The 12,878-nt window shown below is 47.0% G+C and overlaps 2 protein-coding genes across 2 annotated transcripts; both read right to left on the reverse strand.

Annotated features, from left to right (window-relative positions):
• Positions 1-3,913: 3,913 nt before the first annotated feature.
• Positions 3,914-8,210, reverse strand: LOC119311966 (eukaryotic translation initiation factor 3 subunit C-like). Its single transcript, XM_037587681.1, has 4 exons — positions 8,071-8,210; positions 7,490-7,554; positions 5,563-7,368; positions 3,914-5,077 (listed from the first exon to the last, which is right to left on the reverse strand). Exons 2-4 carry the CDS (start codon positions 7,511-7,513, stop codon positions 4,136-4,138), a joined length of 2,772 nt encoding a protein of 923 aa, XP_037443578.1. The 5' UTR covers positions 7,514-7,554; positions 8,071-8,210; the 3' UTR covers positions 3,914-4,135.
• A 1,409-nt stretch (positions 8,211-9,619) lies between these two features.
• On the reverse strand, positions 9,620-12,160 carry LOC119311967 (L-type lectin-domain containing receptor kinase SIT2-like). Its single transcript, XM_037587682.1, has one exon. It carries the CDS (start codon positions 11,952-11,954, stop codon positions 9,909-9,911), a length of 2,046 nt encoding a protein of 681 aa, XP_037443579.1. The 5' UTR covers positions 11,955-12,160; the 3' UTR covers positions 9,620-9,908.
• Positions 12,161-12,878: the final 718 nt, after the last annotated feature.

Raw genomic sequence — 12,878 nt, forward strand, 5'->3', positions numbered from 1 at the left:
AAAATTTCCTCAATCTTTTGATTTTGTGTGCACATCTTGTGCCACGAGAAAGCTAATTTTGAGGCCCTCACACCTCAAAATACAAGCTGAACCACTTCAGTTCCTTGAACGTATTCAAGGAGACATTTGTGGTCCCATTCAGCCATTATCTGGACCTTTCCGGTATTTCATGGTTCTGATTGACGCATCTACACGATGGTCACATGTGTGTCTTCTATCCACACGAAACCATGCATTTGCCAAGATAATGAGGCAAGTCATTAAGTTGCAAGCCCATTATCCTGAAAGTCGAATTAAGTCAATTCGAATGGACAATGCTGCAGAATTCTCCTCACGTGCTTTCAATGATTATTGCATGGCTTTGGGGATTGAAGTTCAACACTCTGTTCCATATGTCCATACACAAAATGGTTTGGCTGAAGCATTGATTAAGAGGATCAAACTCATTGCAAGACCTTTGTTGACGAATTGCAATTTGCCAACCTCTTGTTGGGGTCACGCTATTTTACACGCTGCTGACTTGATACAATTGAGGCCAACTGCATATCACAGTTCTTCCCCTCTGGAATTGGTACGTGGAAATCCTCCAAGCATTTCCCATATGCGTAAGTTCGGATGTGCTGCATACATCCCGATCTCACCACCACAGTGGACATCTATGGGCCCACACAGGAAGTTGGGGATCTATGTGGGGTACAAATCGCCGTCGATTATCAAGTACCTGGAACCCCTGACTGGGGATCTGTTCACAGCCCGTCACGCTGATTGCATATTTAATGAGGAACATTTTCCGGCATTAGGGGGAGATTTCAAGTACCAGAAAGAATGCCCGGAAATTGATTGGAATGCTCATTCCATTTCATCCTCTGATTCACGTACCCAAGAGACCGAACTTCAAGTTAGGAAGATCATTAATTTGCAACATCTTGCAAATAATCTGCCAGATTCGTTTACTGATTTGAAAGGTGTTACAAAATCCTTAAACCCAGCCAGAAATGCACCGGAAAGAGTGGAGGTACCAACAAAAACCACTCAACTCCCTATTCCTAAAAAGAGGGGGAGTAGTACGGTCTCTGAACTGGAGCATGCTTCTAGCAAGCAGCAAAGGAAATCGAGGAGAAAAACCTCGGAGTAAGTAAATGCAGGTCAACTCAACATTGACAAACACCTGATGGGTAGTATACACCCAGTGGAAGGGCAACCTCCACAACCCAGTTCCAGTGTGCATAAATGACTGGGACATCGGAACACCCAGACTTGATCGTATTGGGAAATCACGAAGAGTCATTAGGGGTGCAGGAAATTTCCATCAACTATGTTGATTCTAGAGAATTATTTGACCGTAAGACTACGACTGTCGACATATATTTTGCTGACAAGATTGCAGATACCCTTCTCACTGATCATGATCCAAGGTCTATCGTTGAGTGCCAAAAGCGCTCCGACTGGCCTAAATGGAAGGATGCAATCCAAGCAGAAATTGCCTCGCTTAACAAAAGAAAGATATTCACTGAAGCAATACCTACACTCCCAGTGTTTTCCCTGTGGGATTCAAATGGGTTTTTCTCCGGAAACAGAATGAGAACAATGAGGTGGTGAGATATAAAGCAAGGCTCGTAGCACAAGGTTTCACGCAGAAACCTGGCATTGATTTCACTGAAACATATTCTTCAGTAATGAGTGCAACCACTTTCCGATATCTTATATCCTTTGCAGTGCGAAATCGTCTATCTATGCAGTTGATGGACGTCGTGACCGCATACCTTTATGGGTCACTAAATTCGGACATATATATGAAGGTTCCTGATGGAATCCCTGTCCCGAATAAAAATGCAAAACGCAACATGTATTGTGTAAAGCTGAATAAGTCATTATATGGCTTAAGGCAGTCGGGACGGATGTGGTACAACCGACTCAGTGAGTTCGTTCTTCAGAAAGGTTACTCCAATAGTGTTGATTGCCCATGTGTTTTCATCAAGAAGTCCTCTACAGGATTTTGCATCATTTCTGTGTATGTTGATGATCTCAACATCATCGGCAGCACACCAGACATTGATGAAGCACGCAATCACCTAAAGATGGAATTTGAGATGAAAGATTTGGGTAAAACCAAATTTTGCTTAGGTATTCAACTTGAGCATCTTCCTTCAGGAATCATGGTACACCAATCTGCCTATATCCAGAAAATATTGGAGAAATTCAATATGGACAAATCCTATCCATCTAAAACTTCCATGGTGGTTCGATCTCTAGACGTAGAGAAAGATCCGTTCAGACCAAGGGATGATGGAGAAGAGGTGTTGGGACCTGAAGTTCCATACCTTAGTGTTGTTGGAGCGCTTATGTATCTTGCAAATTGCACAAGACCTGATATTACATTTGCAGTGAATCTACTTGCTAGACATAGCGCAGCTCCCACCAAACGTCATTGGTCTGGAGTGAAGAATATCTTTCGATATCTCCAAGGCACAAAGGATCTTGGCCTATTTTTCCAGTTCCAGAACAATCAGGACTCTGATGTATTTGGGTATGCAGATGCCGGCTATTTGTCTGATCCCCATAACGCCAGATCTCAGACCGGCTTTGTGTTCCTACATGGTGGTACTGCTATATCATGGAAGTCTTCGAAACAGACTCTGGTGGCAACATCTACCAATCATTCTGAAATAATTTCACTATTTGAAGCAACATGCGAATGTGTATGACTTCGCAGAATGATAAACCACATACAACAGTCATGTGGAATGGGTTCGATAAAATCACCTACCATTATCTATGAAGATAATGCAGCTTGTGTTGCGCAGATGCAAACATGATACATCAAGAGTAATATCACCAAGCATATTTCTCCTAAATGGTTCTTTCCCCATAATCTTTAGAAAAGCGGGGAAATAAGCATTCTGCAAGTCAAATCATGCGACAACCTTGCTGATTTATTTACCAAGTCTCTACCAAATTCTACATTCCAGAAATGTGTTCATGGAATTGGTATGCGAAGACTTAGGGACTTGCAGGTGTCAGGGGGAGTCTCTTCTTGAGATATCCTCATTTAATGACATCATATTATGCTATCTTTCTTTGTGAGTATATTTTTCAGGACCTCATCAAAGACTTTATGAAGAACTTTTGAAGGAGAATCTTTTGAGATGATAGAGCTTCCCGGACAATCGTGAAGATGATCTACATGGTCAAGCGTAGATTAGGGGGAGTGTTAAAAATAATTCTGTAATTAGGGGAAAATCTCCCCTTGCCCAAACCGTCGTTGCAGTTTGTCCCGCAACCGACGCCTCCTCGAGGGATCATTGTGTCTCTTCGGGAGATATAAAAGGGGACATGTAACCATCGTTGAAAGGATTCGATCATTCTGATTCAAAACAAGAACTATAGTACGGAACCTGCTTCCACGGCTCTACTGAAGAACAGAGCATCGCATCGAAATACAGTATGTGTATAGGAACGGCTCAGGGCAAGTCAAATTGAACTGGCGGCCGCCGGGTGACAGAAGTAGCAACCGACTGTAATAAACAAGGGCCACAGGAAATCAGGATCGGATCTTCCTACTAGCGCAGCGTGTTGGACAGTAGAGCCGCTGGAAATCAAAAATCGACCTAAAAGATCAAGGTTTCAGTTCGGTACCAATACTAGGATTCTAGGACACTGGCGGTGAATATGCGAGTAGCTTTTCTTATGATAATTGGAAGTACAACCGAAGAGTTCTCAAATAAGACTTCAAGCCCTGTAGATTTTCGTTCCGCAACAAAAATCGCAGTAAAATCAGCCACAACACATAGCAGAAATTTCAAACAAAAAAGGACCACTGCATGGTATAAACCTTTCTTGTCAAATGTAGGAGTGTCCACATGGTCCTTACTCCCACAACACAAACCATATAACTCAGTTTTGAGTTCCTGGCAGATTCAGATCAAAAGCTACCGAGAAAAAATAGCAAACAGATTCAGATCAGAAAACTCGGTTTGAGTTTCCTGACAGGTTCAGAACGGCCGAAGATTTCTAAATTATGGAAGAAAACCAGTGCCTCAAAACTTCTTTCTTCTAAAAAATGGAGTGCTTCAAAACTAATTTTCTAATGGAGTGCTTCAAGGTATGTCTACTGTATGTATGCTCCTTCTAATCTCTACCTGCTCAGGCTCACCAAGCGTGCACCCCCATCCCCTCTAGATGACATACCGGACTGCGTGCGAGCCCTTCCATCATGGAACCGTGAACCGCCACCACCATAGCCTCCACGGGATCCCTGGCCTCTCCTGTCGTTTTGGTAGCCACCAGCACGGCCAGAGCCTCCGGTTCGGCCAGCATAGCCTGACCTCCCACCGCCTCGCCGCCCTTGTGATGATACAAAGTTCTCCTGCCACTTGCCCAAACCGTACGAGTCTTGACCATCACCACCCCTGCGCCTGGGCGGTGCGCCCTCAAGGGCGCCACCAGTCCTAGCCTCATACGCCCTCTCATTGCTCTCCACAAGGACAGAGAGCCTATCCGCCATCTGGAAGAGTAGTCCCTGCAGCCTAGTTTGATCCACGTTCTGGAAAATGATGCAATTCGTTGGTTGGTCCCAGCTTGCATGAAGCTCCTCATGCATCATCATCTTGCTAACAATGCTGTGAGCCTGTTTCTCACTGAGGTCAAACATTGTAGTGAGCTGGTCAAGGCTCAGGGACTCGTAGCAAGATGAGTATGAAAACAGATAGGTTCTGAGAGCCTCTTCCTTGATCTTAAGCTTCACCATTTCAAGAATATGCTCCTTGTTCCTCAAAAGCTTCCAGGTATCGAGTGAACTGATGACACTGAAAGCCTTCTCGTAGTCACCCTTACTGAGGGCTCTTGTGGCAGCTAATACATGGTCCCTCACAGTCTCTGGAGGACCAACAAAAGTCTGCCTCTCACTAATTTCAAGAAGCCTGCGGAATGTTTTGCTCATAGGCCTCCGCTTATCGAAAGCACTGGCAGCCATGTTGGGGACCTCAATTAGCATAGCACAAACCAAGTGTGTGGCTTCCAAAAGTTCAAGATTTATATGCATATGGTAAGGCATCATCCTTCTCCTCTCAAGTCTTTCCTGCAAGAGTAAGAGTAACGATAGTGTGAGAAGTGATGATCACTAGCGCAAAAGTAACTACATAGTGTTCCAAAAATATTTGTACATAGTATATCTTCTGAGCACAGCTTTATATATTAAATCCTGTAGCTAAACCCAAGAATTGGAGCGGATATATCAGTTATGGAAATATACTTAGAATAAGAGTTGATAATCTTTTCAATATGGATGAAACATCAGAGTTATTTCGTGTAAAATCAGGATTCAAGTATTTGAAAATTCAAAAAGAACGAGTAGCAAGTAATGAAATAACAAATAAATGCACGAATAGAAAGTCTATCAAGGAATTCTGTAAACAAACTTGTTCTAGTACAGAAATAACTCAATGGTGGCACTTTTCCAACTATGAATGTTTTATGCAGGACTAGGTGACAACATACTGACCAGTGTGTGGCTACCCAAATAAGGGACAAAGAAAGTGTGTGTTCTGGGGGTAGGAAGTTCACCTGTTCAGGAGTTTTGTCATGGTATCGGCTCTGCTGTACCCCTTGCGCAAGCAACTCTTTCACTCTCCCAAATGAATATAGCTCAGACAGGCAACCATGAGCTTCAGCAATATAACCAGCCCTGAAAGCACATAACCCCAGTTGGGCCATGACCCTGTTGTATAAAATCTGTGATGATATGTCCATAAGTTGAACCCCATCTTGTAAACGACTCATTAAGATCAAATCACGAGCCACTGAAAATTCATCAGAGATTGCATAGTGATATATCTGACACAGCATTGCTCGGGCTTTGGTCCTTTCATCTCCATACTTGTAAATCAGAGACATCAGATCATCCATCAAAGCTCTGTTGCTTGGTGGGAAAGTAGGCTTCCTAGGCACAACCTCTGGAATCACAACAAATGGTGGCGGTCCCCTATTGTCATCAGCTTCTTGATGCTCCTCACCAGCCTCAGTATCTCCATCATCCATGCTAAGTTCGGTCTGCTCAGCCAGTTTCCTCATTGCATCATACACTTCTTGAGGTTTGTAGTAGACTAGTTCAACACGACGCAATGCAACCTTTGCAGCAGCCTTAAAGTTCTGAACCCGTTCTTGGTAATCTTGGACATTCTGTGCAACCACCAAAAACAAGGGTTCGTCTCTAAGCCTCTGAACATAATCTTTTGTATATGGATCGCTGCACTGTAAGCTCTTGAAAAATTCAGAGTCAATTCTCTCCAGAAACGCAACGAGGTCACCTGTAACATGGATCGTTCCATCGTAGTCAGCACCCTTCTGAGTTTCCTTCTCATCAGGCTCCACTGAGGTGTCTACAACAATATTAGGATATTGTTGCAGTATATCAAGCACAAGAAGCATATTATCAACACACTTCTTCCACACGTTGATCGGCATATGACCAAGTAAGCTAGGATTGACATCAAACTGAGCAGAAATCACATGAAAAAGAATTTCAAGCTTCTGGGCAGGGGTTTTTGCCACACGAGTCAAAAATGTTAGCTGCTCCACACGCTCAATTCTCCCAGTGCCCTTCTTACCCCTCGACGCCACAATCTCCTTAAGCTTTTTATCAACAATATCCCATGTAATCTCACTGGGGTCTTTCAAGAACTGTTTGTCCATAATCTTATCTTTCTTGCTCAACTTCTTTTCCCAGGCTCCACCCAGATCAGTCTTATTGTCATCGCTACTGTCACCTGGGTCTGGTTCAGGATCCACAATATCTACGTCACTACCATCATCACCACTATCATCATCCGAAACCTTGTCATCTGCAATGTCATCTTCAAAACTCTCTGGGTTATCTCTGCACTTCTGGATCAGGTCTTCATACTGCTTATTGTTCTTCTTAAGTTTTTGTTTCACTGCAACGAGTGCCCTGGCGTTGCTGCTGCTCATCTTCTTCTTGGCTTCCTTGTTTGCAAGAGCCTGGGCAAGGAAGTCCTCCAGTAATACAAGAGTTGTGATGTACCTATTTGGAATTTTGGTAGATTCGTTGACACGAACAACCTTCTCAAGCTGCTTATTGAGCTTGTCGTAACTCCCTTGCAAGCTAAGCCAGTCATTGATCTTCATTGCATTGCGCATCTGGTCGGAAGTAGCTTTCATCTCGTCATTGCGCTTGTCCTTCAGCGAGCGAATCACACGATGGCTCTCAGTATCAGAGTCATCACTGTCATCTGAATTCAAATAGCGGTTCTTGGACCCATCACGACCCCCATCACCAGCTTCTGATTTTTCACTATCGCTCCCTTGTTCTGACTCGATATCGTCCACCTCCTCCTCGGAGTCACTGTCTCCCTGATATATTGGGTACAACAGAACAAAGATAAAAGGTATTACTGCATTTGACGAGGACGAATTTTATACATAGTAGTTACTGTAAGGATGCACCAAAGAATTGGAGTCAGTGACTAAGTACCTGTCCCCAAAAACGAGACGCCATGGCTGTTGTCTGTTTGTTTTCCTTCAGCTAGATTCAAAGCTCTGCAAAAGTAATACAGGTAGAGAAAGAATTATAACCAGAACAAACTACATAAGAAAGCACACGGTTTAATTCAACCACGGGCTGGCAGAACGAATAACTTATATCCTCAGAACACACAGTTTTTTGACAATAACGGAATAGCAGAACCATGCTTACGGACTGATTCAGATGGATCAATCAACCTCGAGACAAACAATAGCTCATCAGAAGCAGTTAAACAAGACAACTAAGTTCGCGTCTATGAGCATAGACCTATAAACTGATAAACTATACGGTTTAACCTAAACATAAACCAACTGGATTGAGGAATCGCAAGGGGCCGCGACCAAACACGATACGTCGGCTAAGCGTAGTCTGCGATATCCCACGGAGTCGGGGTGGCGCCCGTCCTCTCGTCGGCGGCTAGGGCTGGGACACGGCGGCGGGCTGGCGGGCGACGAGGCGGCGGCGTCGAGGGCGCTGGCCGCCGGGATGCAATGCTAACTCGGAGGGAGATTCGATCAGGTCGATTTTACCTTGCCTTGAGTCGCGACGGCGGAGCGGAGCGGGCTCGGATCCAGCGGAAAAGGGAGGCGTTCAGCGGCGGAAGGCGTGGAGGGGGGGCGACGGCGGAAGGCGTGCAGGGCGGAGGCGCGGAAGGACTGCAGAGGTGGCGAGGGTTAGGGTTTGGTTTCGGAAGCGTTTCTTTATGAGGGTTTTTTTTTTCTGAAGAGATGGTCGCGCTGGACTCTTGGTGGGCTGGGTCGGCGTATTGCTTGGAGTAAACTGGGCTTGTGGGCTGGGCGGCTGTTCTCCTTCCAAATTTTCTACCCAGCAACTGCTAAAAAAAGCAGCATACGAGCTAGCGCACCCGCTATAAAAGGAGCTTTTTTTTGACCGGCGATGACAAACAAAAGATGAAATTGCACTTTTTATAATATGCCTAGGGAGTAAATTAGTGGCACTGGTATTATCCTTAAACAAGAAAGAACATGAAATAAAAACGAATAAAAACAAAATAATTAAGCTCTTTAAGGAATAATGGATTATTGACATTGGTATTGTCCTTTAGGAAGAAATACAAATTAAAAATTAAAAATAATAATGATAAATTTGCACATAAATTCTGTTTTTATAATATGCAAGAATAAGGATATAATTGCGAAACATTACAAAAAAGAATTTTCCTAAGAAGAAATGAACTAGTGGCATTGGTTTACCCTTAAATAAGAAAGAGAATGAATTGAAAATTAAAATTAAACCATAATAATGGAGTTCTATAAGGAAGAATGAATTAGAGACATTGGTATTACCCTTTTAAGAAAATGAAATTTAAAAAAACTTGCACACAACTTTGCACTGAGATTGATTAAACTTACACACAACTTTGCACCGAGTTTGATTTTTATAATATGCATAGTAGTGTAACTTTCACACTCTAGTGTAGTTTACTCACATACTATACAGTACTTTTGTGTATACATTTCCACTCATCCAACATGTCAAAAATGCACTTGTATAAAAATTAAAAATTGACTAAAAATAAAAAGAAAAGTAAAGGCAAGAAACGCGTACAAACAAAAGAACGAGCAATGTGTAACATGCTTCAAGTACAATAGGAAAATCAACTTACGCCAAATGGGGCAATCCAAAAATTCAGCCTAAGAAAAAAGTCGACTTTCCTCAAACAAGGGCAAGTCAAAAACCAGCCTAAGAAGCCATGAAACAACAGAAAAAAAATAGCATGAATCTTGACAAAAAATTTAGGCAACTTACATATAGTTGAAGTTCCACGCAAAAAAAAAAAAACATATAGCTGAAGTGATTTGTTGCTCGTGTTAATCAGGGTGATCTATTCTTGGACTAAATCATTGATCTTGCCCAAATATAGGAAAAAAAATTCTATTCCACCTAGTTTGTCTAATTCACATCTAGATTTTTTTTAAGAATGTCACATCTAAGCTCCCACAAATATACTATAATGCAGCAACAAGAAACAAAACAAACTAGGACAAAAATAATATACCACAAACAGAGTGAACATCAGTTTAGATGTGACATAACTATGTCACGTCTAGATGTGTCTTAGACAAACCCATATATAAAAGGATGTACATTCCCCTCAAAATAAAACGAAATAAAAGGATGTACATAAACGGTTATAAATATCAACTTAACTAGCACGTGTATAAGTATGATATCCATGTAATAGTGTGGCTAAGCTTATACATGTACGCTAGGAGGATCTCAGGGAAACTATACCGAAGTAGGAGGACTACACAAAGAACAGGGTTATTAGTTCTACCAATACTACTCGTGACACCCGATCAACATCTGCAGAGCACAACTCACGAGTCCTTCAAAATTATTTATGTCATCTCCCTCCGGAGAGCCCACTGATTGTGCCCATGGTCATCATCGTGTTCGTGGCCGACGACGGATCCGACGCCGCCGACAAGACGAAGGAGTCAAACCCTTGGCTCTGCATCAGGGCCAGCATACTGAAGCTCATCTGCGTGGGCGTCAGCTCGGGGATCGGCATGTCACCTTCCAGGTACTGCATCACCTGCCGCATGCTAGGCCTCGCGCCGGGCATGGGGTGCGAGCACATCAAACCCAGCTTCAGCGCAAGGACCACCTCGCCGGCGTCGTATTCGCCGTCGAGCCTCGCGTCGACCACCTCGAGGAGCGCCTCCTTCTGCCAGTGCTCGAGCACCCAGTCCACCAGCATGAGCCGGCTGTCGCTCATGGCCTGCTCCACGGGCCTCCGGCCGCAGGCCACCTCGAGGATGAAGGCGCCGAAGGCGAACACGTCGGTGAGAGGGGACGCCTTCCCCGTCCGCGCCAGCTCCGGGGCCAGGTACCCCATGGTGCCCACCACGTGCGTCGTCTGCGGGTCGGCGCCGTGGTCGTACAGCCGCGCCAGGCCGAAGTCGCCCAGCCGCCCGTTCATGTCGGCGTCGAGGAGCACGTTGCTGGCCTTGATGTCCCGGTGGATGATCACCTGCTCGAAGTCCTCGTGGATGTACAGCAGCCCCGACGCGACGCCCTTGATGATCCGGAACCTCTGCGCCCAGTCCAGCGCCGGCTTCTCCTTGCTGCCGCCGTAGAGGTACTTGTCGAGGCTGCCGTTGGACATGTAGTCGTAGACCAGGAGGAGCTCCCCCTTCCGGCGGCAGTAGCCGAGCAGCTGCACCAGGTTGCGGTGCCGGAGCCGGCCGATGGTGACCACCTCCGCCACGAACTCCTTGATGCCCTGCCTCGACTCGTGCGACACCTTCTTCACCGCCACCTCCAGCTTCGACTTTGGGAGCACCCCCTTGTACACCCTCCCGAAGCCGCCGAACCCCAGCAGCGTCTTGTTCTTGAACCCTTCCGTGGCGCGGAACAGGTCCTTGTACGTGAACCTGTGCGGCCCGAACTCCACCTCCCAGTCCTCCCGTACTTCCGCGTACCTGGACCGCCGCCGGACGAGCAGGATCACGACGGTCACCACGCCGAGGACGAACGCCGCGGTGGCGATCGGCAGGACGATGTCCAGCACCTTAGACCGCGGCTTGGCGCCCACGAACGGCAGCTTCGGCAGGCTGCCGATGTCGATGGGAGGTGCGGGGCCGTCCATGGCGAAGCTCCAGCCGAGAATGTAGTGGCGCGACCTGACCGTGCCCGTTGACGACGAGAAGCCGGCGTACGCCGGCTCCACGAGCACCTCCGAGAGGTTGTACTTGGCTGACACCAGGGGCGTCGAAGGCTTGGCGCCATTCTTCAGGGGCGCCAGGAACACGCTGATCTGCGCGGACCCGCTGTCGTAGTCCACCCAGACCTGCATAGCCTTGCCGCTGATGAGCAGCAGGTCGTGGAACGCGCCGGTCTTGTCGTCGTAGTAGCCGGCGGGGTGTGCGGCGATGGATTGCAGGCTGTTGACGTCGATGCCGACGTGGTTGTCGTCGGGGTCCTGGAACTCCTTGCTCTGGATGGTGTCCAGCTCGACGCCGAAGATGTGGTTGGTGGCGTTGCCGTTGTTGGCGCTGTTGAGGAGGCCCAGGTACTGGCTCGGCAGCGCGGCCGAGAAGTTGTCCTTGCCGACGAAGAAGACGATGCCGTGGCCGCTGAGGTCGGAGTACGGGGGAATGATGCCGAACACGAAGGACGCCGAGAAGGAGCGCACGCCGTCGCCCGGCGACCTCCGCAGGCGCAGCGGCGTCCGGTGAACCGCGTGGCTCGAGAGCTGGGCCGTGCCGTTGGTCAGCTCCAGGAGCCCGCTCGGCTGGACGACGGCCGTGCCGTCCAGGGCCAGGGTGGCGTTCGCGCCGGCGAAGCCGGAGTAGACGAACTGCTCGCCATCGCCGTCGCACTGGACGGCGGCGCCGAAACACACGAGGAGGAGAGCCGCGAGAAGGGGGCGCCGCAGATTCTCCATGCCGGCCACGGCACGGCACCAGCAAAGAGAGGACTACGGTGCGGTGCGCTCAGCCAGTGCAGCCGGCGCAGTGACGAGTCGCCGTATATGATTTGCAGCTGCCGGGTCCGTGTCCGGCCACTATTCTGCGCGCTTGACTTCGCTGCCGGAGTCTTCCCCGAGCTCGTGGAGCAGCTCCGGCGAATCACGCTCGTGATGCGCCTAGAATCAAATCAATTGGTCAAGCACGTGCCATATATCAATCTTCTTCCCGGTTGGTCTGGGTACGAAGTTTCCAAGCCTCGTGCATACACAGTTACACACTCGCTCGCGATTCGCGAGGCGCTGACTGAGACGGACATTTGCAGAGAAATGGCGTAGAAATGCAGGCTTGATCGATCGGTAGATCGGGACTGCTCTGTCATTAAAGGTCCGCAAGTAGGTTTCGTGGGGCCGGTAATATGTGTGGTTTCGGCGTTTTCTACGTCAAGGACAAACAAGAATTCAGATTGGGATCCGCCAAAGGATTTTCTTTCTCTTTATATATTTTTTTGAGACAATTCGCAAAACTTTATTACGTCGTCACCAGTTGAACCGGGACGAAAGAGAGGTTTCCAGGGTGGCCTAACTACACACGGCGGCCGACCCCAAGTTTCAAAGCACGCTTTGCTAAATTGTGAGCCCCATATTGGAGCTCCTAAATTCATGAACGAAATTACAAGAATAAAAACTGCTAGAGTAGGCTATGATTTCATGCACGATCGCTCCATATTCCGCTCTGTTTTTCTCCTTGATGCTATCTATCACCTCCTTGCAATCGGAGGCAACATGTACCGACTGCAAATGCAGATCTTCCGATAATGCTAGTGCCTCCCTCACTACCAAAGCTTCTAGAGTGGCCGGGTTGGTGATCGCCGTGAAGCCAAGTGTAGACGCCGCCAAGAA

The sequence above is a fragment of the Triticum dicoccoides genome, chromosome 5B (genome assembly GCF_002162155.2).
Source record: "Triticum dicoccoides isolate Atlit2015 ecotype Zavitan chromosome 5B, WEW_v2.0, whole genome shotgun sequence".
NCBI lineage: Eukaryota > Viridiplantae > Streptophyta > Magnoliopsida > Poales > Poaceae > Triticum > Triticum dicoccoides.